Genomic DNA, 23574 nt, shown 5'->3' with positions numbered 1-23574 from the left:
GCAATTGTTTAATTTGAAGAGGTACTATGCTAATTGCATTCACTTTGCAAGCATTATTTTACTTTAAGAAATTACAAGAATTAAATTGACCATTTTCAAATTTTATCTAAGATTATTGATGAATGATTTATATTGAACTTAGTGTTATTAATTGGATGTTAAAAACCGTTCCTGAAACACATTCTTGTGATCTTGAAAACTTGAAGGTAAAAAAAGTCCCTTTGAAGTTGCAAGGGAGTTGCAAACCCTTTTCATTGCTTCTGTGATTCTGTGCTGAACACCACGATGACAGGCGGGGGCCCCGTGGCTCACTTCTCCGTGTGGGACTATGTGGTGTTTGTCCTCCTGGTGGTGGGGGCTGCCGGCGTGGGGCTCTTCCAGGCCATCCGCAGCCGCAAGAACACCAGCAGTGACGAGTTCCTGCTGGGGGGCCGGCAGATGACCGCCGTGCCTGTGGCCATGTCGCTCACCGCCAGCTTCATGTCGGGCATCACCGTCATCGGCACGCCGGCCGAGGCCTACCGCTACGGCACGGCCTTCTGGCTGTTCGCCTTCTCCTACGCCATCATGTCCGTATTCACTGCAGAGGTGTTCGTCCCAATTTTTTATCGTCTTGGGGTCACCAGCACGTATGAGGTAAGCAGGAGAAAACTGTAGGAAAAAAAAAATATATAATATTATATAATACATAATAACATTTGTAAGGAATGCATTTCTCGCAGTATTATAAGTCCTTAGTTATGCTTTGAGTACATGCTATGTGAAATTGACATGAACAGTAATAATAATGAAAGGACACTCCATGTAAAGAAAATTATTTTTGTATTCTGGTCAGTTATAGAGTTATACTATATGTACTGGACATGTTTTTGTGTGTATTTCAGAGACTGAGGAAGCATGAAACAATGATGTGCATTTAGAATATCGACTGCCATACATCTCCAGTTAATCAATAACAGTCCTGTGTTACTGAGTAAAAAATAACCTTATGTTTCCTCCCTAGTATCTCGAGATGCGCTTCAATAAAGCGATAAGAGTGATTGGAACCAGCATGTACATAATTCAAACAGTGAGTATTCAGGAAATACATTTGGAAAAGCACTCCACAAGGCACATGTTCATGTTTGCTGAGTGGCAGATAAGCCTGATGGTTATTCCGAGTAGCCCTGGCCCCAGGGAAAGTTAAAGATGCACTCAAAAAGATTATATTGTTCCGGAAAAAGAAAACATTCCATTCCATTTAGTCTGATTGATTCCAGTGTTAATAATTCACATTTCAGTGGAACATTGTAGAAAAAAAAAGATTAAGTCTAGTTTAGTCAATCATGTAATTCTGTCTCCATAGGCCCTGTACACAGGCATGGTGATCTATGCTCCAGCTCTTGCTCTTAATCAAAGTAAGTCATGGGTGAAGCTGTAATTTCATGTCGCTTTGTAGTGTTATTGCTTTTGGAATAGAAACACAAGTTAATGGCCCCGCCAGCCAGCTTCTGTAAAACATAGTGTCCAAACATCTGCTGTTACTGTGGTATAACACGCACCGCGTGATAACAGCAAAAGTCAGTGACTGATTATAGACTCCCATAGAGCACATTCATCAAACATGAAGCACACCAGCGTACGTTTTGTCTGTTTTATCACCAAAGGGGAGTTGTGGAGTGTGTGGTACATACGCACACCCTTTTTTGATTCATCTGGATTACACAGAATGGCCCCAGAACAAGCTGTAGTATTTCTATCATTGCTACAGTTTGCTGTTGTTCAGTGTTCAGTCTGTATGGTTTTGCGCTGTCCTAACATTTCTGGTCTCTGGTGTTTATCTCCACAGTCACAGGGCTAGACCTGTGGGGTGTGCTGGTGGCCACAGGGGTGGTGTGTATAATCTACTGCACCTTGGTAAGTTACAGGGTTAACATGTTTGTCATAAACACAGCGAAATGACACAGATTCTTAACATTTTCTGCTTTGAAAACACCTGCCGACACAATTCCAAGCACTCCCCTTAGAGCTCAGATACGACATCTCAAAGGTTGAGGGACTGGTGCCTTAACCGGGAAGCTAAATAAAACATCAGTCCTTTCTTAATACTTTCTCCTTTGAGATATAAACATGCTATAAAGCATGAGAGCCAGTGCATTATCATGAATAACATTGTATTAGCTAGGTAGTTAACATTTACAGACTCACTAGGTGATGTGACGTATGGCATAATTTCATAATGACAGTGAAAAGGCATTTAACCAATAATATTGCATGGCTTTCTTTCATCCAAAGAATAATCACGAATAAAATATATATATATATTGTAAACATTTTTGAAAACAAAAATCCAAGGGCAATAGTTACAATTGTAGCATACAGCTCTGATTAGCTTGAGTGTTTTGTGCAGGGCGGTCTGAAGGCGATGATTGATTAGCTTGAGTGTTTTGTGCAGGGCGGTCTGAAGGCGGTGATCTGGACGGATGTGATCCAGATGGTGATCATGCTGGCTGGGTTTGTGGCAGTGATAGCGAGAGGGGCCGTGCTGCAGGGAGGCCTGGGGAAGATCTGGAAGGATGCCCAGGAAGGGGGAAGACTGGACCCTTTTGAGTGAGTCCCTAACCATCACCACCATCATCAGGGCCCCACTGTCCTGAGTCCCTCACCATCATCACCACCATCAGCAGGACCCCACTGTCCTGAGTCCCCCACCATCATCATCACCACCATCAGCAGGGCCCCACTGTCCTGAGTCCCTCACCATCATCATCACCACCATCAGCAGGGCCCCACTGTCCTGAGTCCATCGCCATCATCATCAGGGCCCCACTGTCCTGAGTCCCTCACCATCATCACCATCATCAGCAGGGCCCCACTGTCCTGAGTCCCTCACCATCATCACCATCATCATCAGGGCCCCACTGTCCTAAGTCCCCCACCCTCACCACCATCAGCAGCAGGGCCCCACTGTCTATATTCTCTGTTATTTGCCTTTCATTTTAGCCTGACGATGTCATACTCATAATTACATTTTGTGGGCGGAGTTCAGGCTGGTATCCAGGCTACTTTCATTTGTAATGTCTGGGTTAATTTTCTTTCCTTTATTTTGCACCACCTCATCTTTCATTTGCTCTTACAGAATGTCCTATTACCACTGTCTGTGTAGCACTTTATAAGCTGGGCTGTGTCAAGATTTATTCTTCTTACTTTTTTTATTTTATTTTTTAAGCATGTTCATCATCAGACTACTTTAAATGTAACTACAACTACACAGATCAGATATGCTAGAGCATGGACAGATGGAAAATATACAACATGCTGGACCCCTTAAAATAATACCGAGAAACAATCACCAACCAGCTCTGAAACTATGGGCAGGATGATGAAATAAACCAGAATCAGGGAAAATTAATGTGTATCTTTCTAGACTCTGTAGACACGACGAGGTATGAAGGAATAGGCGTAAGTGGAATGTATGTACAGTATGTCACCTCTGGATCTGAATGTCTGCCTGCCCTTGCAGCTTCAATCCAGACCCAACCCAGCGGCACACCTTCTGGACCATAGTGGTGGGGGGCAGTCTCATGTGGGCGTCCATCTACTCCATCAACCAATCACAGGTCCAGCGCTACATCTCCTGTCGCACCATGACCCACGCCAAGATGTGAGTAGCGTCTGAGTTAGGGGTTGAAGATGTTCAGAGGTTAAAGAAGTTACAACATCATCATGTAAATGCACATATTTGCTCCCGTCCTAGGTGTGTTTGTTTTAATATGCACCTTCAAGAAAAACCTAAATGCGATTTGGATTATGTAGTCATTTGATAACCCTGTGTTTTTTACCTCAGGTCTTTGTACGTGAACCTTGTTGGACTCTGGGTGACGGTGTCCCTTGCTATGTTCTCTGGCCTTACTATGTACTCCATTTACAAGGACTGCGACCCTCTGACCAATGGCGATGTGAACAATATGGATCAGGTAAATCACCAACCTGGTCTGACATATCAGATGGTCATAATCATACACTCTACATATCACAAGGTCATAATCATACACTATGACTAACTTGTCATAGTAACATACTCATGTAACATGGTATTTCTCAAAGCATTGTTCCTACATTGATGTACAAAGGGATGTGTATGTTTATGGTGATTTCTCTCTCTTCTTCTCTCTTTCTCTCTCTTTCTCTCTCTCTCTCTATCTCTCTCTCTGTGTGTGAAACAGCTTCTGCCATACTTGGTAATGGACATATTAGCAGAGTTCCCAGGAATCCCTGGTTTGTTTGTGGCAGCAGCCTACAGCGGCACGCTGAGGTGAGAACTAAACAAAATGGCCTCTGCAACACCTTCAGGTGGAGAATGTTCTAGAATGATGTTGAGTCAGCGGCTCAATTTTCCAATGATCTTCTCAATTGAAAGCCTTCTGAGAGCCGCTGGTAATGATAATCTTAGTGAACTTGAACAAACATGTTGTTTTTGGGTGGCACTTTCATTTGGCTGGCACTTTCATCATGACAAGTTAAACCCACCACAAAGAAATCCTCTTCTGTAATTTGGCTAGATGGCAACAGTAGGTTCCCGTTTAAGTCTTACCTGCCCAGGGGCCAAACAGCCTTCACAAACAGCCTTTGACAATGAGAAAAAACTGCGCACCCCACCCCCAAACCCCACATGCAAAGACTGAGCCTATATCTGTGGCCTATGTATTGAGATACAGCCTATTACCCGTTTCTGATAAATGTCATCAATCGGTTACACTTTTAATAAAAAAACTGATTCTGAGATGTCTATCAGCTGTTACATAATTTTGAAACATTGTTTCTACGTTTGAATAGTTAATCATTTTCCATTTAATTTCATCAATCAATTTCAAAATGTTATTTCATTAGCGCTCTTGTTTAAAACAGATCCAATCTGGCCAGATCAAATACGGTTTTATGACTGTCTATGTATTGGTACACGCTTTGGATGGGTTCATGTTCGGTGCTTGTCTGCTGTATATAAATAGGCTAGCTATCCCTTCTAACATACAGCGTATCATACTATTTCATTGTTATAATATTATACCGTATAAGTACGAAGTTGGCTATAAACTCATCACCAAATAGGTTAGTTAAGGTTTACTATGCTGTTAGAACGCTGCCTTACTTCATTTGTTTTCAGCTTTCAATTTTCGCCCTCAACCTACACCCCCTAAGTATGTGCCCCTCCTGGGGATCCGCCCCACACTTTGGGAACCACTGCTTTATGCAACAGTGGAGTGCATTATTGGAATTTACTTAGAAAAGCATACTTCATATTCATGTACAGTCCACCAAAAGTATAACATTTTGAATTCACCCGAAAGAAATGGACTTTAATGCGCTTGATATATTCTCATAGAATACTGAGCATACCCCAGACTCCAGAATGTGAAAGTACACAAATGGTAAACTTTCACTCAGTAACACCATCTACTGCCTTGTTTGTTTTTTATACATGTACCTCCACTTAGTAAATCTTTTTTTCGTAAACGTTTTTGTAGGTGAGAGTACAAGTGAAAATGTATGTTGAGTGTGATTCATCTGTTTTAGTACGGTGTCGTCCAGCATCAACGCCTTGGTGGCTGTCACCTTGGAGGACTTTGTGAAGCCAGTGCTGCCAAACCTGACTGAGAAACAGGTGTCCTGGATGAACATGGGGCTAAGTAAGTGTTAACAAAAGCTCATTCTATGCCAACTTACACCAACAAGTACCAACAATCTGTGGATTTTGTTGGATTGTTGCTTTAAGCCTGTTAGCGTCTCCTGGCATTAGCGATCCCTGGCTGCATTCATCTAATTGGTGTAATTACTGAGTTGTGGAAAGTTTGAGCAGACAGGTGTCATTTTTTAAACAGCCTCCTTTAAATCACCCCACCCAACGCCTCAGAGTACAGCTTATGATGGTGCCACTCGCCCTCAGTGGAGTGCAGAGAATGGAGTCATCTTCCCATCAAAATGTAGTTCATACACATACACTGCATGAGGACAGATGAGTGGCTTTTCTCAGTGGAGGTGAAACTCTAAGACGCCAAAAGTCTAAGATGGAGAGGACACCCCCCTACCCCTTACAGGACTCTGTGCCTTGTCAGTCACTGCACATGCTCAAACCTGACCACCACACATAACCAAGAGCGACTTCAAACAACGCATCAAGCCAACCTATGGCCAGGAATACAAATACTAGATCATGTCCTGTGCGCACAGCTCTCTCTCTCTCTCTCTTTTTCACACACACACACACACACATGCACGCACGCACACACACACACAAACACACACACACACTGCATGCACATAGTGGATACACACCTGTTACACGCACTGCCTACATATGTCACACAAAATGTAATCACATCTTCAACACTGTATAGATACCTCTATACAGGTCTATAATAGACTCTCAAATGATGTGTCTTCTCACCCCTCAAAACCCACACTGAATGCACAGTCAGATGTCTGGATAAAAACAGTCAGGCCAGACCAGGTGTAATAAAACTGTAAATACAAGTTCAGCATGTAATGCAGGTCGATGGATAGATACTATATTAATCCTGAGAGAGAATTTTGGAATGGAATTCTGTTTGCAAGCAAATTGAAACAATGGATTGATGTGTTTTTTTGTGTGATTATGTACACATTTAATAATGCGCTAATTAGTTAATGGTTTGTTCCTTCACAGGTGTCTTTTTTGGTGGAGTATGCATTGGGATGGCAGCAGTTGCTTCGCTGATGGGCAATATCTTGCAGGTAATGTTCCTCTTTAAAACTCATACAAACAGCTTCCTGTCTAAGATGGCACCAGAAAAAAAAACCTTTTTTTCTCTCCACTAGCAGCTCACCATCGCCATCTTCTGGCTCATGCATATATATATATATTTATTTATTTATTGTTTTGCTTTTTCCTCCACTCTCTCCTATTGCCCGCTCAAGGCTGCGCTGTCAATCTTTGGAATGATCAGTGGACCCCTGCTTGGACTTTTCCTTCTGGGCATGTTCTTCCGTTGTTCCAATTCAACGGTAAGGCATTTACGCACACAATAAAACAATTTCCACAAAAGGCAATCAGTCGCTACACAGAGTATAACATTCCCTTATCACATTCGATGGAATTTCAATAGAGCCTCTGAACATTGCGTCAGTCACTGTGTTATATCTAACTCCCTTACTGTAAATAATCTCATGAGTAGAACATGATGAACTTTGTTCTCGCTGCGGTTTTGTGATAGGGAGCACTGACCGGACTGGTTGTTGGCCTGGTCTTCAGTCTCTGGGTGGGCATCGGAGCACAGCTCAACCCCCCTGGTCCAGACAAGACGAACCCCCTCCCTCTCAGCACAGCTGGCTGCACAACGAACCTCACCACATTGGCGCCATGGACAACTACAATACATCTGACCACGCCGGCGCCCAGGCAAGACCTGATAGCTATACACAGAAACATGGCTTCAGGTTGAGGCTAAAACACATAAGACACTCCTACTCATAGCAACACATCTGATTATTCCCAAAGTGTATCCAGCCAAAACTGCATAACACTGTGCAGATTTTAACTGATGGGTGTCCATAGCAGTCCTCATTGTGAAAGATTTTACAGTTTTACAAGTGTTTTGTTTAGCACAAAATCTACAAGTGTGCAATAATATGGAGCTTGTCACACATCTTAAATTCACTGAGCCACTCAGTGATCTATGTGGGAAGTATAAAGCTGTGACTTTTCTTTTGTGGCCTTACCCATAGGCAACCCTTGGAAGACTGGTATTCCCTGTCTTACCTGTACTTCTGCCCCGTGGGCACGATCATCACCATTGTTGTTGGCCTGGCAACCAGCCTTGCCACAGGTAAGTGTCTTTCCCACAGGTCAAATCCAATCTGGTACGCAGGTGCTACCTGTGCCTGCTTGTTTTCACCAAACCCATCAATCTGGTACGCAGCTGCTACCTGTTCCTGCTTGGTTTCACCAAACCCATGTTTCAAGCTGCTACAGGTTGACGAGAAGTGTGCAAGTCTGCACTCCTAAATCTGCAGCAGTTTCTGTTGGAAATGTCATGTAGTAATGTAATGTTTTGTGAGAAATGTAGAAATGTGAGAAAAGACTTTTGAAGTACAAATCTAAGAAGACCAAGTACATCTCTAGCATCCACATCAAGGGCCTAGGGCGGAGGAGAAATTGCTGATACCAATGAAATCAAATTTGGCTAAATGTGGAAGCCTTCAAATGGCGCCTACTTCCAACTGTGTGGATAGGAGTCAGGACCGGACCACTGCTCAGTGCTCAGGGCCTCTCTTTTCTCCCCTGCAGGTGGATGCAAGAGGGAAAAGCTCCGTCCAGAGCTCTTCATCGGAAAGAGTGACCTGATCTGCTTCGGCTGTACCAGCGACTCCACACAGGTGCAGCATCTATTTCTCTATTCCTCGAATCCTAGGAAACAAAACCCCCTTCAAACCCCTCTCTGAGGCTTTTATGAAACGGTTCATTGGATGCTGAAAGGGGCTTATTAGAGCTACGAGGGTAATTGCTCTAAAACTGGCAGCCAAAAGGGTCCACAAACACTACTCACCCGACAGCACTGGGTAGATCTAAAGATTGCTTAATATGTTAACTCACGAGTCTAGTATCTTAAAATGTGTTTAGTGTGTCAATAACATGTAAAATACCCCATATATAGTATATTCTTATTTTTCCAAAGCTGTTATGCCCAGTAGTACCATTTGAGTTTGGGGAGTTTCAACCCTCCCCTGTCATACGGCAGATATGATAGAGAGAGGAGTATTCTTGCTCATCTGTTACTCCATATGACATTTCTGAAGGCTTTAGTTATATTTGGGAATACATTTGTTGGTGGTGGAGGTGGTATGCATTGGAATAAGTAAAGAAATTGGGGTATGACATTCATTTTGAGGATATTAATCCTGCCAATCATTGAAATTGGCATTGTTGTCCATCTGTTAATAAGGTTAGTCACTCCTGATATCACTGGGCTATAGTTAGTGGATACAAGGTCCTCTGTTGAATGACTGACCACACTGTTGAAAAATTAAGTTCTGAATAAATAAATGAGAGACTTAAAAGACCCCAGGGTAAGAGGACATAATGAAAAAAAAAGGCCCAATTTTTGTTTCCTTCTCTACAGACATCTGAACTTCTCGAAAAGATACAGCCTGATGGCAAGCAGGGAATCGACAACCCTGAGTTCTGCGACATAGAGCTGGAGACAAAGGAGAAGGACATGGACAAGATCACACAGTTCTAAAGGACCAGGACCCCTCAGAACCGACTCAGATTTGACTCCGAACCTGTTTTGTCATAGAACCCTGACACGCTAAGTGTGTCAGTTAATCATTACCCATGATTCCTTTCTGTAAATGAAACAGAATTGCACTATTCTCTTCCTTGAGCATACACTGTACTTTGACCTAGGGCGTGTTTTCCCACATAGATGCACAAACATATCAGAGGTGTTGTATACTTCAATGACTGTGTATTATTTCATTTTTGTGCTCATTTATTGTTCATTCTGTGTAATTATCATGTGTTTTACGGGGCGAAAATAATTTCATCATAAATGTTTTATATAATATTTATTTCATCAACATTAAATTTGGGAAAAAAAGTTCTTGTCTCGTTTACTGAATGAAATGACTGCTGCTGGCAAGGTACTGCTCTGTGCAATCCCTAGAAAGCAAATCTAACTCTACCCCACTCTTTCAAGGCTTGTAATGCTTCAGTGTGAATTGGGTATTGGTGTACAACCCAAACAGTGCTTCCAAACACAAACAAGTTTGTGTTGAAAAGTGAATATTCTGCAGAAATGAAACTTAGAGAGTGAAACTTACTTGAACACAAACTGGTGTGACTGACAAAGCTGTGACCGTGACAAACAGCCCTCACAGGAAGTTTGCACAGCACAGGTCCACCCACCTGGCTGGTGCAGTGTGACGTGAGGAGAGCTGTGTTGCAGCAGTCCCCTGCTCTTTAGGGAGTGGAGGATAATAAAGTAGGAGGTCGAGAGGGGAAAAGGACAACAGACGTGCTCAGTAAACGTGGTGTCAAGTTCCTGGTTGGACTTTTCTAGGCAGTTTCTGTTCACAGAGTTTTCACACAGGTGAGTGAATGTCTCAAAATACTCGCTCTTATGGTTTTCTTTCTTTCAAACACAGACACCCACTGAATGAAATGTACTTTAGAGCAACAGAAAGGAGTTTTGTTCTACAATTAAATAAAAATTAGGCATTGCCAATAGCTTCTGGTGTCTTTTGGTGATGTCGTGGCGTGAAAGCTTTCTTAAATTCTTGTGAGGGTGCTCCGTTCTGGACCACTATGCACTATGTCATGCATAGCCTGAGTGCCTAGTGGGAGTTACACGTGTGTTTATCTGTTCTTCACATGACCATATACAATCAAAATAGTTAGAAGAGTTTAACCACCTAAAAAAAGCGGCTGTGTTCTGTTGCTTTGACACTGGTCTGCATGATTGGCAGACAAAGACAACAGGCAGTTGACACAATGGCACCCACTGAGTGCGACATGGATGTGTGACACGGACCTAGACGTCAAATTGTTGTGTCAACAAACACTGCCTGTTTAACAACAGTATAAGAGAAAGGATTCTTTATGGGTTTATATTGCTGGGTAAGGGTTTAGGATTATTATTTAAATGACCAAGTCTGCGCTTCAGAGGTGCATTGGTTTAGGCCTGCCGCCATGTTGAAACTAATCACCACCAGGAAACCGAGTAGCAGGAATCCATATTCCATTTCGCCATGAACCAAAGTTACTCTGGTCTAATCAGAGTTTTGAGTTCATGCGTAAAACTACAGAAAAGACAAAAGACCATTTTAGCACATGTATCTCTTTCTTTTCTCTCTCCAAATGCTGTAGGCGTCTGGGCCACTTCGTCACATACCTCATATAGATAACAGTGTACCGCTGTTCATTACATTCCCATAACAATTATTCAAGACATTAGTTAACATCACTAAATAATTTGTTTTTTTATGCTGACATTAATGGTTTGTTTGTGCAAACACAACAAAATAATGTTAGAAAAAATAATACTCAAGGCGTGTGGCAAGGGAGAACTGTATTTATCTGCCTCTGCTTTATTCCTTCAAAACTCCCAATAATCTTACCTGGTTGAGCCTTATACTGAGCCATTTTTCCTATTTTTTTTTTTTGGGGGGGGGGGGGGGGGGGTAAATAGAGGAACCTAGACCTGATGACTTTGGGGGGGGGGGGGGGGGGGTGGGGGTAAAATGGAACCTAGACCCCAAGTAGATTTTAATGCACAGATAGAAATACAGAGGGCCACTTGCATTTTATGTAGGTTTATAATGTTTAACAAAGATATGTACAGATTTTGTGTAACCTTCCTTCTTATTTTAACAGCTTTTACAAGATGATGATGAAGAAGATAGTCATTCAAATGCTTCTTCTCTTGGGTTATGTATTAATTACTCTTACGGCTAGTAATGCTCAAAGCACCACTAGTCTGGCCAGCACGACTGTGCTCAGCTCCGAATTTGTAGAAAGCTCCAGTCCACCTGTCAGTTCAACTGTGACAACGATGACCACCTCAACCTCAACGTCCCCCACCACAACGTCCCCCGCCACAACCTCAACGTCCCCCGCCACAACCTCAACGTCCCCCACCACAACCTCAACGTCCCCCACCACAACCTCAATGTCCACCGCCACGCCCTCAACGTCAACGTCCTCGACAACTTCTAAGCCCAACTCAACAGAGACGCAGCCGTCCACAGCCACACCAGGGAGTACAGCGGTTCAGACCACACAATCCACCCCCAGCCTAAGTTCAACCCCTGGCTCTACACATGAACCCACTGCGACCGTAACTACTGTGGACAAGACATCAGAACAAACTGTCACTGCGACCACAACTAACACTACCCATATCGGTATGATGACCATAAAGTGTGACGTGATTTTTTTTTATTACATCTCTTAATCATTGATGCTTGCTTAACCATTAAAACGGTTGATTAAGTATACTCTCTCACTCTATCAACAGGTGGTGGGCTTACATCTTCAGAGATAACATTGACTGTGGTCTTTGGCATTGGCCTTGGGTTGGTTGTGCTCGGGCTTATAGTCTACAATCTTAAGAAGTGCAGGCGAAGAAGGCTTCCATTCTATCATCAGCGACTCTACAATAGCTCAGACGATACAGGTCATTCTTTGTTTCCCATATATTCTTTCAGATACTTATTAAACTTAAAAAAAAGGCATGATGTAAGTTAGGTAGGGATATTTTTACGCACCTTGGTATTAATGTTTGTTTGTTTTTTATTACACACAGTGGACATGTTTGCACCTCCTGACGACACACTGGTCATTTCTGGTGGGCTGTATGATGGCACACAGATGAGCCCTGGGGATGTCCACACATTTCCAGTTCAGCCGGCTCACATGCGACTAGAGTTCCTAAATGATGCAATGGAGAGGACCCCTGGAAATCAGGCTTCAACTTTTCAAACCCAGCAAGTGCGATCTTGAATTGAATGTGTCTTGTGTAAGGGGAAAATCTATTTTTTTATACATTTTATTATTTTTAACACCTTTTTGTGTGAAAACATCCTCAAATAATCAAGGTGTCAAATGTTCATCCCCTTCTGGCAGGGACATTTTAAGGTGGTTATAAAACCTAGAAAATGATTTGTCACTTTGCATACTGTATGCTAGTACAACAAGCAGAAATAACGGGATACAAAGTCAGCGATGCATGTGCTTATCACGCATGCAGAGCCTGGGTCTCACTACTACTTGTGACTGATGCTGATGCAACTCCACACTCTTCGGCATCAGAGAGCAAGTCGTGCCTTTGCCTCGTCACCAGCACATGACACATGTGGGGTTGAAGAGACAACAGTTAATGTATTGGTTAAATATGTTTATTAAAGGTTATCTATGAAACACAACACAATATATAAAAAAAGAACATCATCTGAACAAAATCTAATTTCAATGGTAATGTGAACAGAGCTGGTAGATTAACAATAAAAAAAAAGACTCTACTGTAAACAGACATAACATGTACAACGGTTTGAACAAAATGATCAGTAATGATAGCTTATGAATAAATAAATGCATAGAAAATAAATATATTGTCAGTACAATAGCCAGTAACTGTAATAACAATGTGCAATAACTGTAAATAAATTGTAAAATCAATAAATGAACCTGTAATTTTTAAAACTTGTGTGTCAGTGGATTTATCCTTCAAGGTTGGAGGTATACCAATTTAAAGTTTGACCCTGAACATGTTCTAGGCAAAGATTTTCTCAGGGGCTTTCTTTTTCTTTCGGTCCAAACTGGCAACGGCTGTCCACCCAGCATCTCTCATTCTCTTCATGGCAGCCAGCTTCAGCGCCTCTCCTGGTGATTTCTGCACAGCTGGACTTGGAGTCTGAGTTGAGGGAATAGAACAAGTGACTTCAATCTTAGAATGCCATGATGTCGAGATGAAGAAAAATCATCTTGGGAGAACTTTGGGCTATAGATGCTAACCACATTAAAATAATTGTTGGAGCCACTTATGATGTATTCCCATCTCCTGTGTGTCACTAAAAAGTGGTCAACTGAAAATACATGAGGTTGACCTCCATGCTTCACTGGAGTGAATGTGGACAGAGATGTAGGCAGACTCTCTAGGGCACAACTGAATGGTGAACTGTACTGCAGAAATTGAACTCAGAAATTAAGCAGAGATATATTTTTCAGACGCATCTGATTACCTTTTTGTCCATAGTCACAGTTTTCCTCAACGGTGCTGAAAAATGTCTTGGCGTGGCATATTCAGGCTCAGCAGCAAACCCCTGCAATATGTAGCGTTCGAAATACTGTATTGCACAACACCCAACTTTTATTGAGAGTCACTTAATTAGGATAGTGTGCAGAAGTTAAGGATACTGATATAAATCGCAAGCAAAAGTAATGAGATAGGGAAAGGTAGATGCTTCAGTGATGTCTGAGAGATAAGGGTGAAGAGGTGAGGGGAAAAAACAACACATTACCAATAAGTCAGATACTTCTGAGCTATCTGATTTGGGGTCTAGCTCCAAAGTGGCTTTTCGCCATGGCACAGCCTTTTCACTCGAGGGTGGGGTTCGGATTCTGAAAGACTGATACAAACAGAAAAAGCAGAAGGCATGATAAGTTAAGATATGTCCAAATTACCCCAAACATTGTTTAAGAAGCAGAAAAGAGTACCTTAATTCGAGGTGTGGCTCCAATTTTACTACCTGAAGTCCTGGATGGGGTTTGGAGGATATCTTTTACATTTGTCTTAAAAAAATCAAAAGATAAATGGTTAATATGCCACCCATATAAGTTACACAGGGAAGTATTGTTTTCTCTCACTCTGAAGCAAAAAAAAAGTAATGTTGTTGGCTAGAGTGTGACACTATGGGCCCTAGTCTGGGGTGAAACGGCTGACGGAAACGGCATCACATGCATGCTGTTGCACAAAAAAGAGATTCTTCAGAGAGAGAGAGGTAAAGGTGTGGTTCAAGGCACTAAGTGGTCAAAGGGAGGCTGAAGGTTTGGTTAAGGCCGACCAATAGCATTGGCGAGCAATCACTATAAACTGAATACATCAGGAGATTACAATGTAAGAGGGCATGAGGGCAAAATCACGGCTGATTCTGGACAGTGTTTGCCAGAAGTGCTTTTTCAAGGAATAAACCATGGTGCTTCTAGAGGAAAATGTAATTATTTGTATTTATTTATTAATTAAATTGTAGCTTGTCCATCCCATAAGCTGTGTAGCTGAGATGAACACCCAACCTCAACCAAACCAGCACTAGCACTCCGACAGGGAAATTATGCAGCGATGGTTTTAGGCCCACTTCTGGCTTGTACAGCTTAACGACGAGTAATATCTTGATGCTAGCTTGATACTAGCGGTCCTTCAACCAGCCCAGGGTCTGTCTTTGTATCATGTAGTGATGGGCCAATGATCAAGGAAAAGGCAACTCTCTACCTAACATGGGAATCGATGGTCTCCAAAGCGAGCAGACATGCCCCCTAGAAGGGTATCAGCTACTGTTCCTGCCTCATGGTTGGGCACAGCAATTTATCAAAGAATTTACACCGTTACCACTTTTACCACCATTAAATATCCGGTTAAGAAGTCAGTGTATTTCAACTCTGGAATTATCCTTGCTATAGTAACCAACAGAGAAACCTACAATGGCTACTAACATAGATAAATTATACCATGAGCAAAATTGTGTGCAATATAACACTATTTAACATTCACTTTTTCTTTTATTTATGTTATACATTTTTACCTCTTCAGTGTTTCCATTGACTCCAATTAGACAGACTCCCATCAAAACAGGCAGAATTAAGTAAAATAAAGGGTTGATGCCATTTATCTTTATTGTAAGCCTAAGACCATATAACATGGAATTGTTTTTGGAAATATTTGAAGTTTTTTTTGCCAAATTTGATGCTTTTGTCATATAATACACAATTGTTATGAAAAATGAGTTCAACTGCCCCACGTCCTAAATGTGTTTGTTTTTATTTCTGGGAACAAACTCTTATTTGATATTGTTGCTGCATCTAGAACCCCAGCAGAACCAAAGAGGTGAGTGAAAGCCTGCTGAGCTGAGCACTGCGTTATCGGAAGAGATTGGACATCTAAATGTATTAAATTAGCATGACGCAAGGCTTCTGGTGACTCTATACGTGTGTATACATAATGACACCTCTCTAGGAAAGCCCGAAACAGTGCCCATGGATTTTAAGAACCCGTAAAACACAGGGGCAACAATGACTGTTAGCCTATATGAAGGGGGAGTGCGTAAGATATGGGAGATTGTGAGCTATGTTTATGTTGATGAATCTTAACACCTGGTGCAACCTAAATGCAATCTCTTTCTGCATTCTGCTATGGCCACCTTTTGTGGTGACGCAGCAATTCTTCTTCTGCTGTAGTCTACTTACACTACAATAAATTAATGTATATAACAAGATAAATCATTATTATGTATTCTCATCAAGGAGGACACTACTGCTGACAGGGCATTTAATTGAAGTCAGACAAAAGTCGGACTACCTCTTCCCAGACGCTCAAGTCTTTAAAGGGGGTTTAACTCTTAAATCCAACATTTGACTCCTCTGCTATGAAATGTATTAACTTTCAGAATATAGACTTATTTAGGATACAGAGTAACTGCATTCACAACACAGGTTTGCAGAGCTGCTGCCGCCAAACTGGGACCCTATGACTCAAGCTATAATAACAGAGAAATGAAATGAAAGGCAATATACCATCATTCCTGTCACTATACTTATAGCTTCACTTTGAACTCACTTGTGGGGTATCAAAAACATCCATGGCTGCACGTCTGGATGGTGTTGCAAAGAAAGGGTCATCATCCACGTCTTTCTTGTCAAACGCTGACCTTTTGGCAGTTGACACTTTTGGAGTGGCCAAACCTCTTTGGACTTTTCTGGTCATCTCTTGTTCATTAGTTTTAGGTATCTAGGTAGTTTAATAACAGAGAAACAGTTCAAAGATGTGAAACACATGATAAAATGTGCTAGTCCCCGTCTCTGGTTATTTCACACATTTTTTTCTTACCACTTGAGGCTTGTCTTTCTTCAGAGATTTCATTTGATTTTGCAAATCTGAAATGTCTTTCTTCAGGTTTTCCTACAAGACATATATGGAAGAATTGATGTATCAGTCATGGCAGTATTTTATTACCTGTTATTTTACCCACATTTATGTATGTATTTTAAGCAAACCACAGGCACAAACAGGCATACTACATACAAACAGAGTGACCTCTGAAAACAATCACTGGTAGTAACCGATTTGAAGTAACTGAATGGGAAGAAGACTTAGACTAAATAAAACAACAACCTCTTTTTGTGTATAGTCTTTTTCCTGGGATTTCAGGGATTTCTTGAGTTCCTCCATCTCTTGATGAAGGCGTTCCTAGCAAAATAATACAAAATAATTAATTAACAATGGTCTTCTTTCCTTTTCTTCTTTTTCTTTGATTTCAATACATGTTAAGTCTTACAGTTTCTTTTTTCTCTTCGCCAAGCTGTTGTTTCATGTGTCCATTCTCAATTTGCAACTGGGACAGCTCCCGCTCCTACCAAACAAACAGACTGATTACCACTGATGACAAAATGAACACTGGAGAAACTATTAGACCAAATCCTGGCAAGACAGTGTAATGCCTACTTAACTAGATAATAGAACAAGCCATGACATTTGTTTAACCAGCTCATCTGTGCTATCAGGAAATAAAACATTTATAATGTGGTATGACTTTCAAGTTATTGATAGGATAATGATCAAGTTGTACTGTACTAAACTGTAATGATGTAGGTCTTTTAAAAGTTAATATTTGTCTTGTCCACTGAAATGTTCAGCCAGAAATTACAGTTACAATGATAATGAAGTAGGTCAAAGATTCCTAAATTGAACCAGTGAATTGTGTTCAATTAACCATTAATCCTCCTTATCAACAGCCATTCAAACTATGACTCAACTGCATTTACTCAAAAGCTGGACAAACAGAGAGCACTATTACACATCATTTATTTTATACAGTCTGACCAATAGCCACTGGCAGAAATGTTCAGTGTTTGTGAGACTTTAGGCATAACTCACTAATGATGTTTTACTGGCACTAATCTCCATGGCCTTTTTCATTCTCTCCTCAAGCTCAGAATCCTTCTCCTTAACCATTTTGTCATATTGATTCTGGAAAAAAATATTGTATGATTGTGAATGTGGAAACCTGATCATAAATCAGTATTGTGCCATATGAGCTAAAATACTGAATGTACCTTATGCTTATCCATTAGGGCAACCATTTCTGATATCTTGTGTTGACATGTAACTTCTGAATCTTCCTTGCTTTTGAGAGCTGTATTAGCTGCTTGTTTTAATTTTTTCACCTATGTCATAAAAAAATAAAAATAAATTTTCAAACACTTAGTCCAGCACAGTATAAGAAAGCCCTTTCATATTTAAGAGTTTGAAACCTCTTCTCGGAGCTCTGCCTCTGAGCCTGATTTGGCACTGAGGTTACTGCTGACTCTCTCAAGCTCTTCCTCATGGCAGCTCTGAACCCTCTGGGCCTCCTCTCTCAACTCATTTATCTGGACAACAAACAAGAACACATAAGAATGGATGCAAAGAGATAATTCATATTGCAATGGGTACATAAAGAAGATACAGTGATTCAATGGCATTCATGATTCAAACTGATTTCATGCTAGCTACCAATTATGCATGGCATTACATGAGCATGATAACAGTAAAAACAGTGGTCCAACCTCAGTTTCTAGCTGAATCTTTTTTTCATCACTTTTGCTGATCTGCTTCAGAAGACCTTTATTCTGGTAAAGGCATGTTTAAATAAAACAAATTATAATTTTATAGAGACTATTGTGCAGACACTGTAAATGTCAATGTTTATGTGTCAATGTAAATGCCATGTCTTACCTCTTTTTGGATGTCATCATGTGCTTTGGTTTTGTTCTCAAATTTTGTTTTCATAGTACTCAGCTAAAAAGAAGCACAAAGTTTAATCAAATGGTGAAGTTATAGATAGCAGACTATGGTAATGTAGAAAATGCACAAGGAATATAAATGCACATTTCACCTTCAGCTCCAAAGCTTTCACTTGCTTCTCCTTCTTAGATGCTTCATTCTGTGAAGTTTGACCCTAAAGGAAGAAAAGGTGACTGTCAATTTCAGAGAGCTTTTCTGAACATTTAAATACAACAGAGAGGCTAACATACAATCATTAGGAAAGTGAGGAAGTTCATGTATGGAAATAACTCCATTTCACTAACATTTAAATACTTTTGCTATTTGAAATTCAAATTGTTCACTGAATATCATCCATATTTTTATATGGAAATCTCTCAACATATGACTTTAAAATAACCTTATCAGTTGACTGTGGTATGGTGAAGTATGTGTAAAAATCTCCAAGTAAAAATAGCCCAAACAAACACTGAATAAGATGCATACTGCACCTACTCAAAAAGCATTGAATAATTACGTTAAAATGTTCTTACACATTCATCAAGCTTCTCCTGAAGTTCTTTGGTCTGTTCACATTGCTCTTCAATTTTCGCACAGAGTGTTGTCAATTCTGTTCTAAAATTGTAAAATGACTTCAGTGAAACAAATAGCACAAAGGGATGACAATTCTTAGTCTACACAGGTCTTTTTAATCTTAACACTGTTTTAATTCTTACTCAATTTTCAGATTTTCCTCCTCTAGACGCACAATTTCATTCTTGCTCTTCTCTTCATTTTCTTTACTTTCCTGTTCAACATCACACAATTCAAGTGTTTACCTTTGTGATATATGCTCAACGAACAACTTTGACAGAAGCTCTGCAGTATTATGAGGAATAAAAAGTCAAAAAGACCTTGAGGAGGCTTTCAAGAGCCATGGTCTCAGATGTGCTCCCTTCCACTTGTTGCTGAATTGTGTCTTTCTGTATTGTGAGCTGATTTAAGCTTTCCGTCAGCTTCTCACACTGCTTCCTATAAAACAAGTCAATTTGGGATTTATTTTAGGTTACCCAAGGTAGATCAATGCAAAAAAAAACCTAGCTGAGAGAAACATCAGGTAGCTTTCTAAGAAATGGGTACATTAAGATAATGTTAGCAAAATATGACAGCTAAACATTTCTTCTGACTATTGTTTTACAGTAGTTGTATTACAAGTATAAAGTTGGATCTTCAACAAACAATGAGATCTTCTACAGTCGCGTACAACACTAAAACCTACTGATGTTGCTCAGTGTCTTTCTTCAGTCTCTCTATTTCCTTTTCTGACTCCATTTCCTTTCTTAGGGCAACTGATAACTGCTCTTCAGATTCTTGTAGTTTAGCCTTCATGACAAGAATAAGCCATATGAGCAGTGTTTCATTCACATTAATATATGGTGCATATTTTCAAAACTAAAAATAGAGATAAGGACACAAATACTGAGCCAGACCTCTATTGCTTCCCTAATTTCCTTCAAATTATTTTGGTCATTCAGGGCTGTTTCAAGAGTTTTCTTCATGTCCTCACGTTCTTCAGACATGAAAGTCACATTGCTCTACAGAGAAACCAGACAAAGTATTGGTGAAGGATACCAGTAGCTACTTTAGCTACAGCTACCTACCTAGGTGGATAAAGGTCTTTAGCTAAGGCTGATGCTTGTATTCTTCATTACAAGCCACCAGGTCACTGAATTCCATTTATTGGACAAATAAATATTAACTTTTTTACCTCAGCAATACAAATTCCACATTTTCACAAGTATGCATGCAGTCTGAGTCTAGGCATACTAAATGTTAAGGTTATATTAAGATTACCTGTCGTTGGGTGATTTCATCGTTTGCCTTCTCAATCTCCATGGTGAGTTCTGATATTTTGGCCTCAGTTGCTTCTATTTGCTCCTCTAAAGTTGTGACAGACTTAGACTTTTCATCCTGAATGAAAAATGAATTGCAATATATCATCTTCCAATGTGTTATCACTGAAATAGTTAGACTGTAAGAACACAAGAAGAAAATACTTTTTTGAAAATGAAAACAATACCAGTTCAATTTGGAGGATCTGTATTTGTCTGTCTGCCTTATCTTTCTCTTCAGTGATTTCGCCTGGAATGGAGCACAAACTCATATTTGATCTATAATTTTATTGTATTTATAAAATAAATGTGAAGACTGTTAAACACATAACTTACCTAATTCGGTATTTTTCTGGTTAAGTTGCTCTGACAATGAGCTAAGTTGGTGCTCAAGTTCCTCTGTCCTGTAAGAGTGTTGAGATAATGTTTAACACCAATCAGATACTTTAATTGAAAAACTTTAAACAAGTGCAACACAGACTCCTGAAATGAAGAGTCATTCAACATACATACCTCTGTTTCTGGGTTGCTACCAAGTCTTGCAAAGCTTGAGTTGTCTGTTGGAGTTTAGAAAGCTGATCTGCCTGCTGTTCCCGGATTGCGATCAACTCCTCCAGCTTAACCTCCTTCTCAGCAATCACATTCTCATGCTCCTGTTTAGTGAGCTGTAGAGTGTGTGCAGTGGCTGTTGCTTTTTCCTAAAGAGATACACATAAAATGGTGGTTTACAGAGCTGGTTGCACGTTACAACATGATGCTGGGTAAGGCATTAAAAAATACTACACAACTTTTTTCAGGCCATATGACGGTTACTGACTGACAAGCCATTGCTTTCATATGTACGGACCGTTAGATCTATTCAAGTTGTATGACTTACAGGGACCATCAATCAGTCTGTCACTCATGTCTATAGTGGCTAACAGTTACCAAATGTTGGCTACAGCCCATCTTACCTCACTTTCTCTGAGGAGTACCTCTGCCCTTTGTAGTTTCTCTGCAAGGACGTCCTGCTCTTTTCTACAAGTCTGAAGCATTTCTTGATATCCGGCTAAAAAACAGAAGGCACAGCAGACTTTGAGATCTTTGTGATCATCTTTTCCCTTCAGTTTAAGCATTATAATCTTGATCCCTAAAACACAAATTTCTCAGATGATGAAAATATACCTTCAGCTTCACTGAACTGATTGCACTTCACTTGTGTTTCATGTAGGCTGTCATATATTTCTTTCAATTCAATTTCTTTACTGTCAAGTTTTGTTTGAAGTGTTAAAACCTGAAATCAATTAAACATAATGATCTACTGACATGGAGTTAAAAAGATACATTTGATTCTTGATAACTGTAAGTAATCTCATGGAAACTCAAGGAAGAATTTGAGTGAACTTTAGTTACCTCCTCCTCTTTCAAGCTGAATTCCTTTTCAAACGTTTCTTTTAGATTTTCAAACTGTTGTAGGCCCTCTCTGACTGTATGGACATCAGATTTCTTATTATTTAAGCTTGTATCATCCTCCATAAAACGTACAACAACACTAATCAATTTTGATCATTCACAGGTTTTGTCTGCATGTGTACAGAGAAAACCCAGTACCTTTTGACATTTCTTGCTGGTCATTCTCTGCCTGAATCCGAAGCCCTTCAAAGGCATCAATCATGCGCTGGAAATTAATTACAACAACACTCTCAGCCAAATTCAAAACACATTTCATACAGTTAGCTGAGACTGATCAAATCAACAAGTGGAATAACATCTTAATCGGGTTTAAACTGAGCACAACATTTTTTTTTCTTCAAAAATTCAGTGGGCATAAATCAAAGATTACCTGAATTACCACACTGTTTTGCATGAAGAGATGATGTGTTTCCTCTCTTTCACCTTCAACTGAACAGAGAAATCCAGAAAACATTTGTATTGCATATACTAAAACACTTGACATATATATACATACACATGTATGTGTGTGTGTATATGTATGTAACACTTACATAAATTCATTTTCTCAGCAGATCGTTCAAACGTGTCTTTAAGTATATTGCACAAATTTCTGGTGCCGTTGTTTCTGTATAGAGAAGCATAGTTCATAACTGTTATAAAATAATTATTTGTGAGACATTACAGTTGCAACACTGAATGGTGTTGAATGCTACTGGCATCATAATAGTTCACATTTTGTAATCATTTTCAATACTGACTTAAGTGAATGTGTAAGGGATAATGTATAGTCCGGAAGTCTTGATTCATCCTGAAGGGATTTATTTTACGATAGTATATGACCGCCGGACAATACATTATCCATCTTATTATATGGTGACTTCCCAAAAAGATAGAAGACATTCCTCAAAAGTAGCTCTTTTAATGATTTTGTTGCCGTTTCCTGATTTCCGCTAAGAGATAGATCTTCACGCAATAGAACTTTAAAGCTGCGTAGCAACCCCATTACCACTGACTTATAATGACTTTCCGCTACGTTAAATGAACGGACTAGTTGCGAAATTATATAAAGTATACGAATTAAAAGCACAAAACATGTTGTCAATGTTGATGATGGTCATTCATTTTTCGCAGCGGTGAATATAAAGAAATATAAGACCTGCTAACGTTGGGGTGGCCCATTCAAATCAACCGAACTTTTTGGAACATTCTGGGGAGACGTATAATAGGAGAAAAAAGTATATAAACAGACTGGTGTTATAGTATCATGCATACTTATTCCTCAGGTCTGTGTTGTCATTGAGTTGATCCTCTAGTTTCATGCTGAGACGTTCATTTTCAAACTTTAAAGGACACACAGAGAGGTGAAACACGATGTATAGGTAAAAACTATCAACTTCAGCATATTCAGGAAGGGCATTTGTTTACCTGTAAATCCTGAATCGCTTTGCGCTGTGTTTCAATTGTTCTTTTGTTTTCCTGCAATTTCCTGTCTTTCTGTGAGGTCTCTGAGTCCAGTTTGGACTTCCAGCATTTAATTTTTTCAGCTTCTTCAAAAAGTTTGGAATACAACTGACCGGCTCTTACTGGGGTCTGAAAGGACATAACATAAATGAAATGTACACTGATTCTATAAATATGAGTGTATTTAAGATATAACGGTTAGAACAACTCCAATGCTATTTCTATTAATTTAGTTAGGCCTACTATAAACACACCTGTTC

General features: G+C 40.1%; 2 protein-coding genes across 2 annotated transcripts; one reads left to right on the top strand and one right to left on the bottom strand.

Annotated features, from left to right (window-relative positions):
• Nucleotides 1-285: 285 nt before the first annotated feature.
• Nucleotides 286-9254, top strand: slc5a8l (solute carrier family 5 member 8, like; the record flags this gene model as incomplete). Its single annotated transcript, XM_080845690.1, has 15 exons — nucleotides 286-636; nucleotides 1004-1069; nucleotides 1346-1397; nucleotides 1829-1896; nucleotides 2435-2589; nucleotides 3503-3643; nucleotides 3827-3956; nucleotides 4206-4294; nucleotides 5554-5666; nucleotides 6683-6750; nucleotides 6934-7020; nucleotides 7230-7414; nucleotides 7741-7841; nucleotides 8303-8391; nucleotides 9135-9254. The coding sequence occupies 15 exons, from the start codon at nucleotides 286-288 to the stop codon at nucleotides 9252-9254; spliced, it is 1815 nt and encodes a 604-aa protein (XP_080701816.1).
• A 3644-nt stretch (nucleotides 9255-12898) lies between these two features.
• Nucleotides 12899-23318, bottom strand: sycp1 (synaptonemal complex protein 1). The gene is made up of 29 exons (XM_080846281.1): nucleotides 23279-23318; nucleotides 23126-23193; nucleotides 22405-22478; nucleotides 22242-22300; nucleotides 22010-22076; nucleotides 21373-21467; nucleotides 20933-21117; nucleotides 20756-20823; nucleotides 20608-20669; nucleotides 20382-20498; nucleotides 20018-20122; nucleotides 19807-19910; nucleotides 19442-19559; nucleotides 19265-19335; nucleotides 19082-19163; nucleotides 18661-18723; nucleotides 18501-18563; nucleotides 18332-18394; nucleotides 18038-18154; nucleotides 17840-17950; nucleotides 17661-17753; nucleotides 17062-17136; nucleotides 16899-16973; nucleotides 16614-16685; nucleotides 16344-16514; nucleotides 14231-14305; nucleotides 14035-14142; nucleotides 13756-13836; nucleotides 12899-13427 (listed from the first exon to the last, which is right to left on the bottom strand). The coding sequence occupies exons 2-29, from the start codon at nucleotides 23170-23172 to the stop codon at nucleotides 13287-13289; spliced, it is 2562 nt and encodes an 853-aa protein (XP_080702407.1). The 5' UTR covers nucleotides 23173-23193; nucleotides 23279-23318; the 3' UTR covers nucleotides 12899-13286.
• Between the last annotated feature and the right edge of the window lie 256 nt (nucleotides 23319-23574).

This window comes from Sprattus sprattus (assembly GCF_963457725.1).
Source record: "Sprattus sprattus genome assembly, chromosome: 10".
In the NCBI taxonomy this organism is placed as follows: Eukaryota; Metazoa; Chordata; class Actinopteri; order Clupeiformes; family Clupeidae; genus Sprattus; species Sprattus sprattus.
This window is presented reverse-complemented; position numbering and strand designations above follow the sequence as displayed.

Excerpts from the sequence above, each read along its gene's own strand:
- sycp1 (XM_080846281.1), bottom strand. The coding sequence starts at position 23,172 with ATGAAACTAGAGGATCAACTCAATGACAACACAGACCTGAGGAATAA. Across the intron at positions 20,499-20,607 it reads AGATCCTCCAAATTGAACTG|GATGAAAAGTCTAAGTCTGT; the intron begins GTATTGTTTTCA and ends TTTTTCATTCAG. Across the intron at positions 19,164-19,264 it reads GAGGAAAATCTGAAAATTGA|AACAGAATTGACAACACTCT; the intron begins GTAAGAATTAAA and ends TTACAATTTTAG.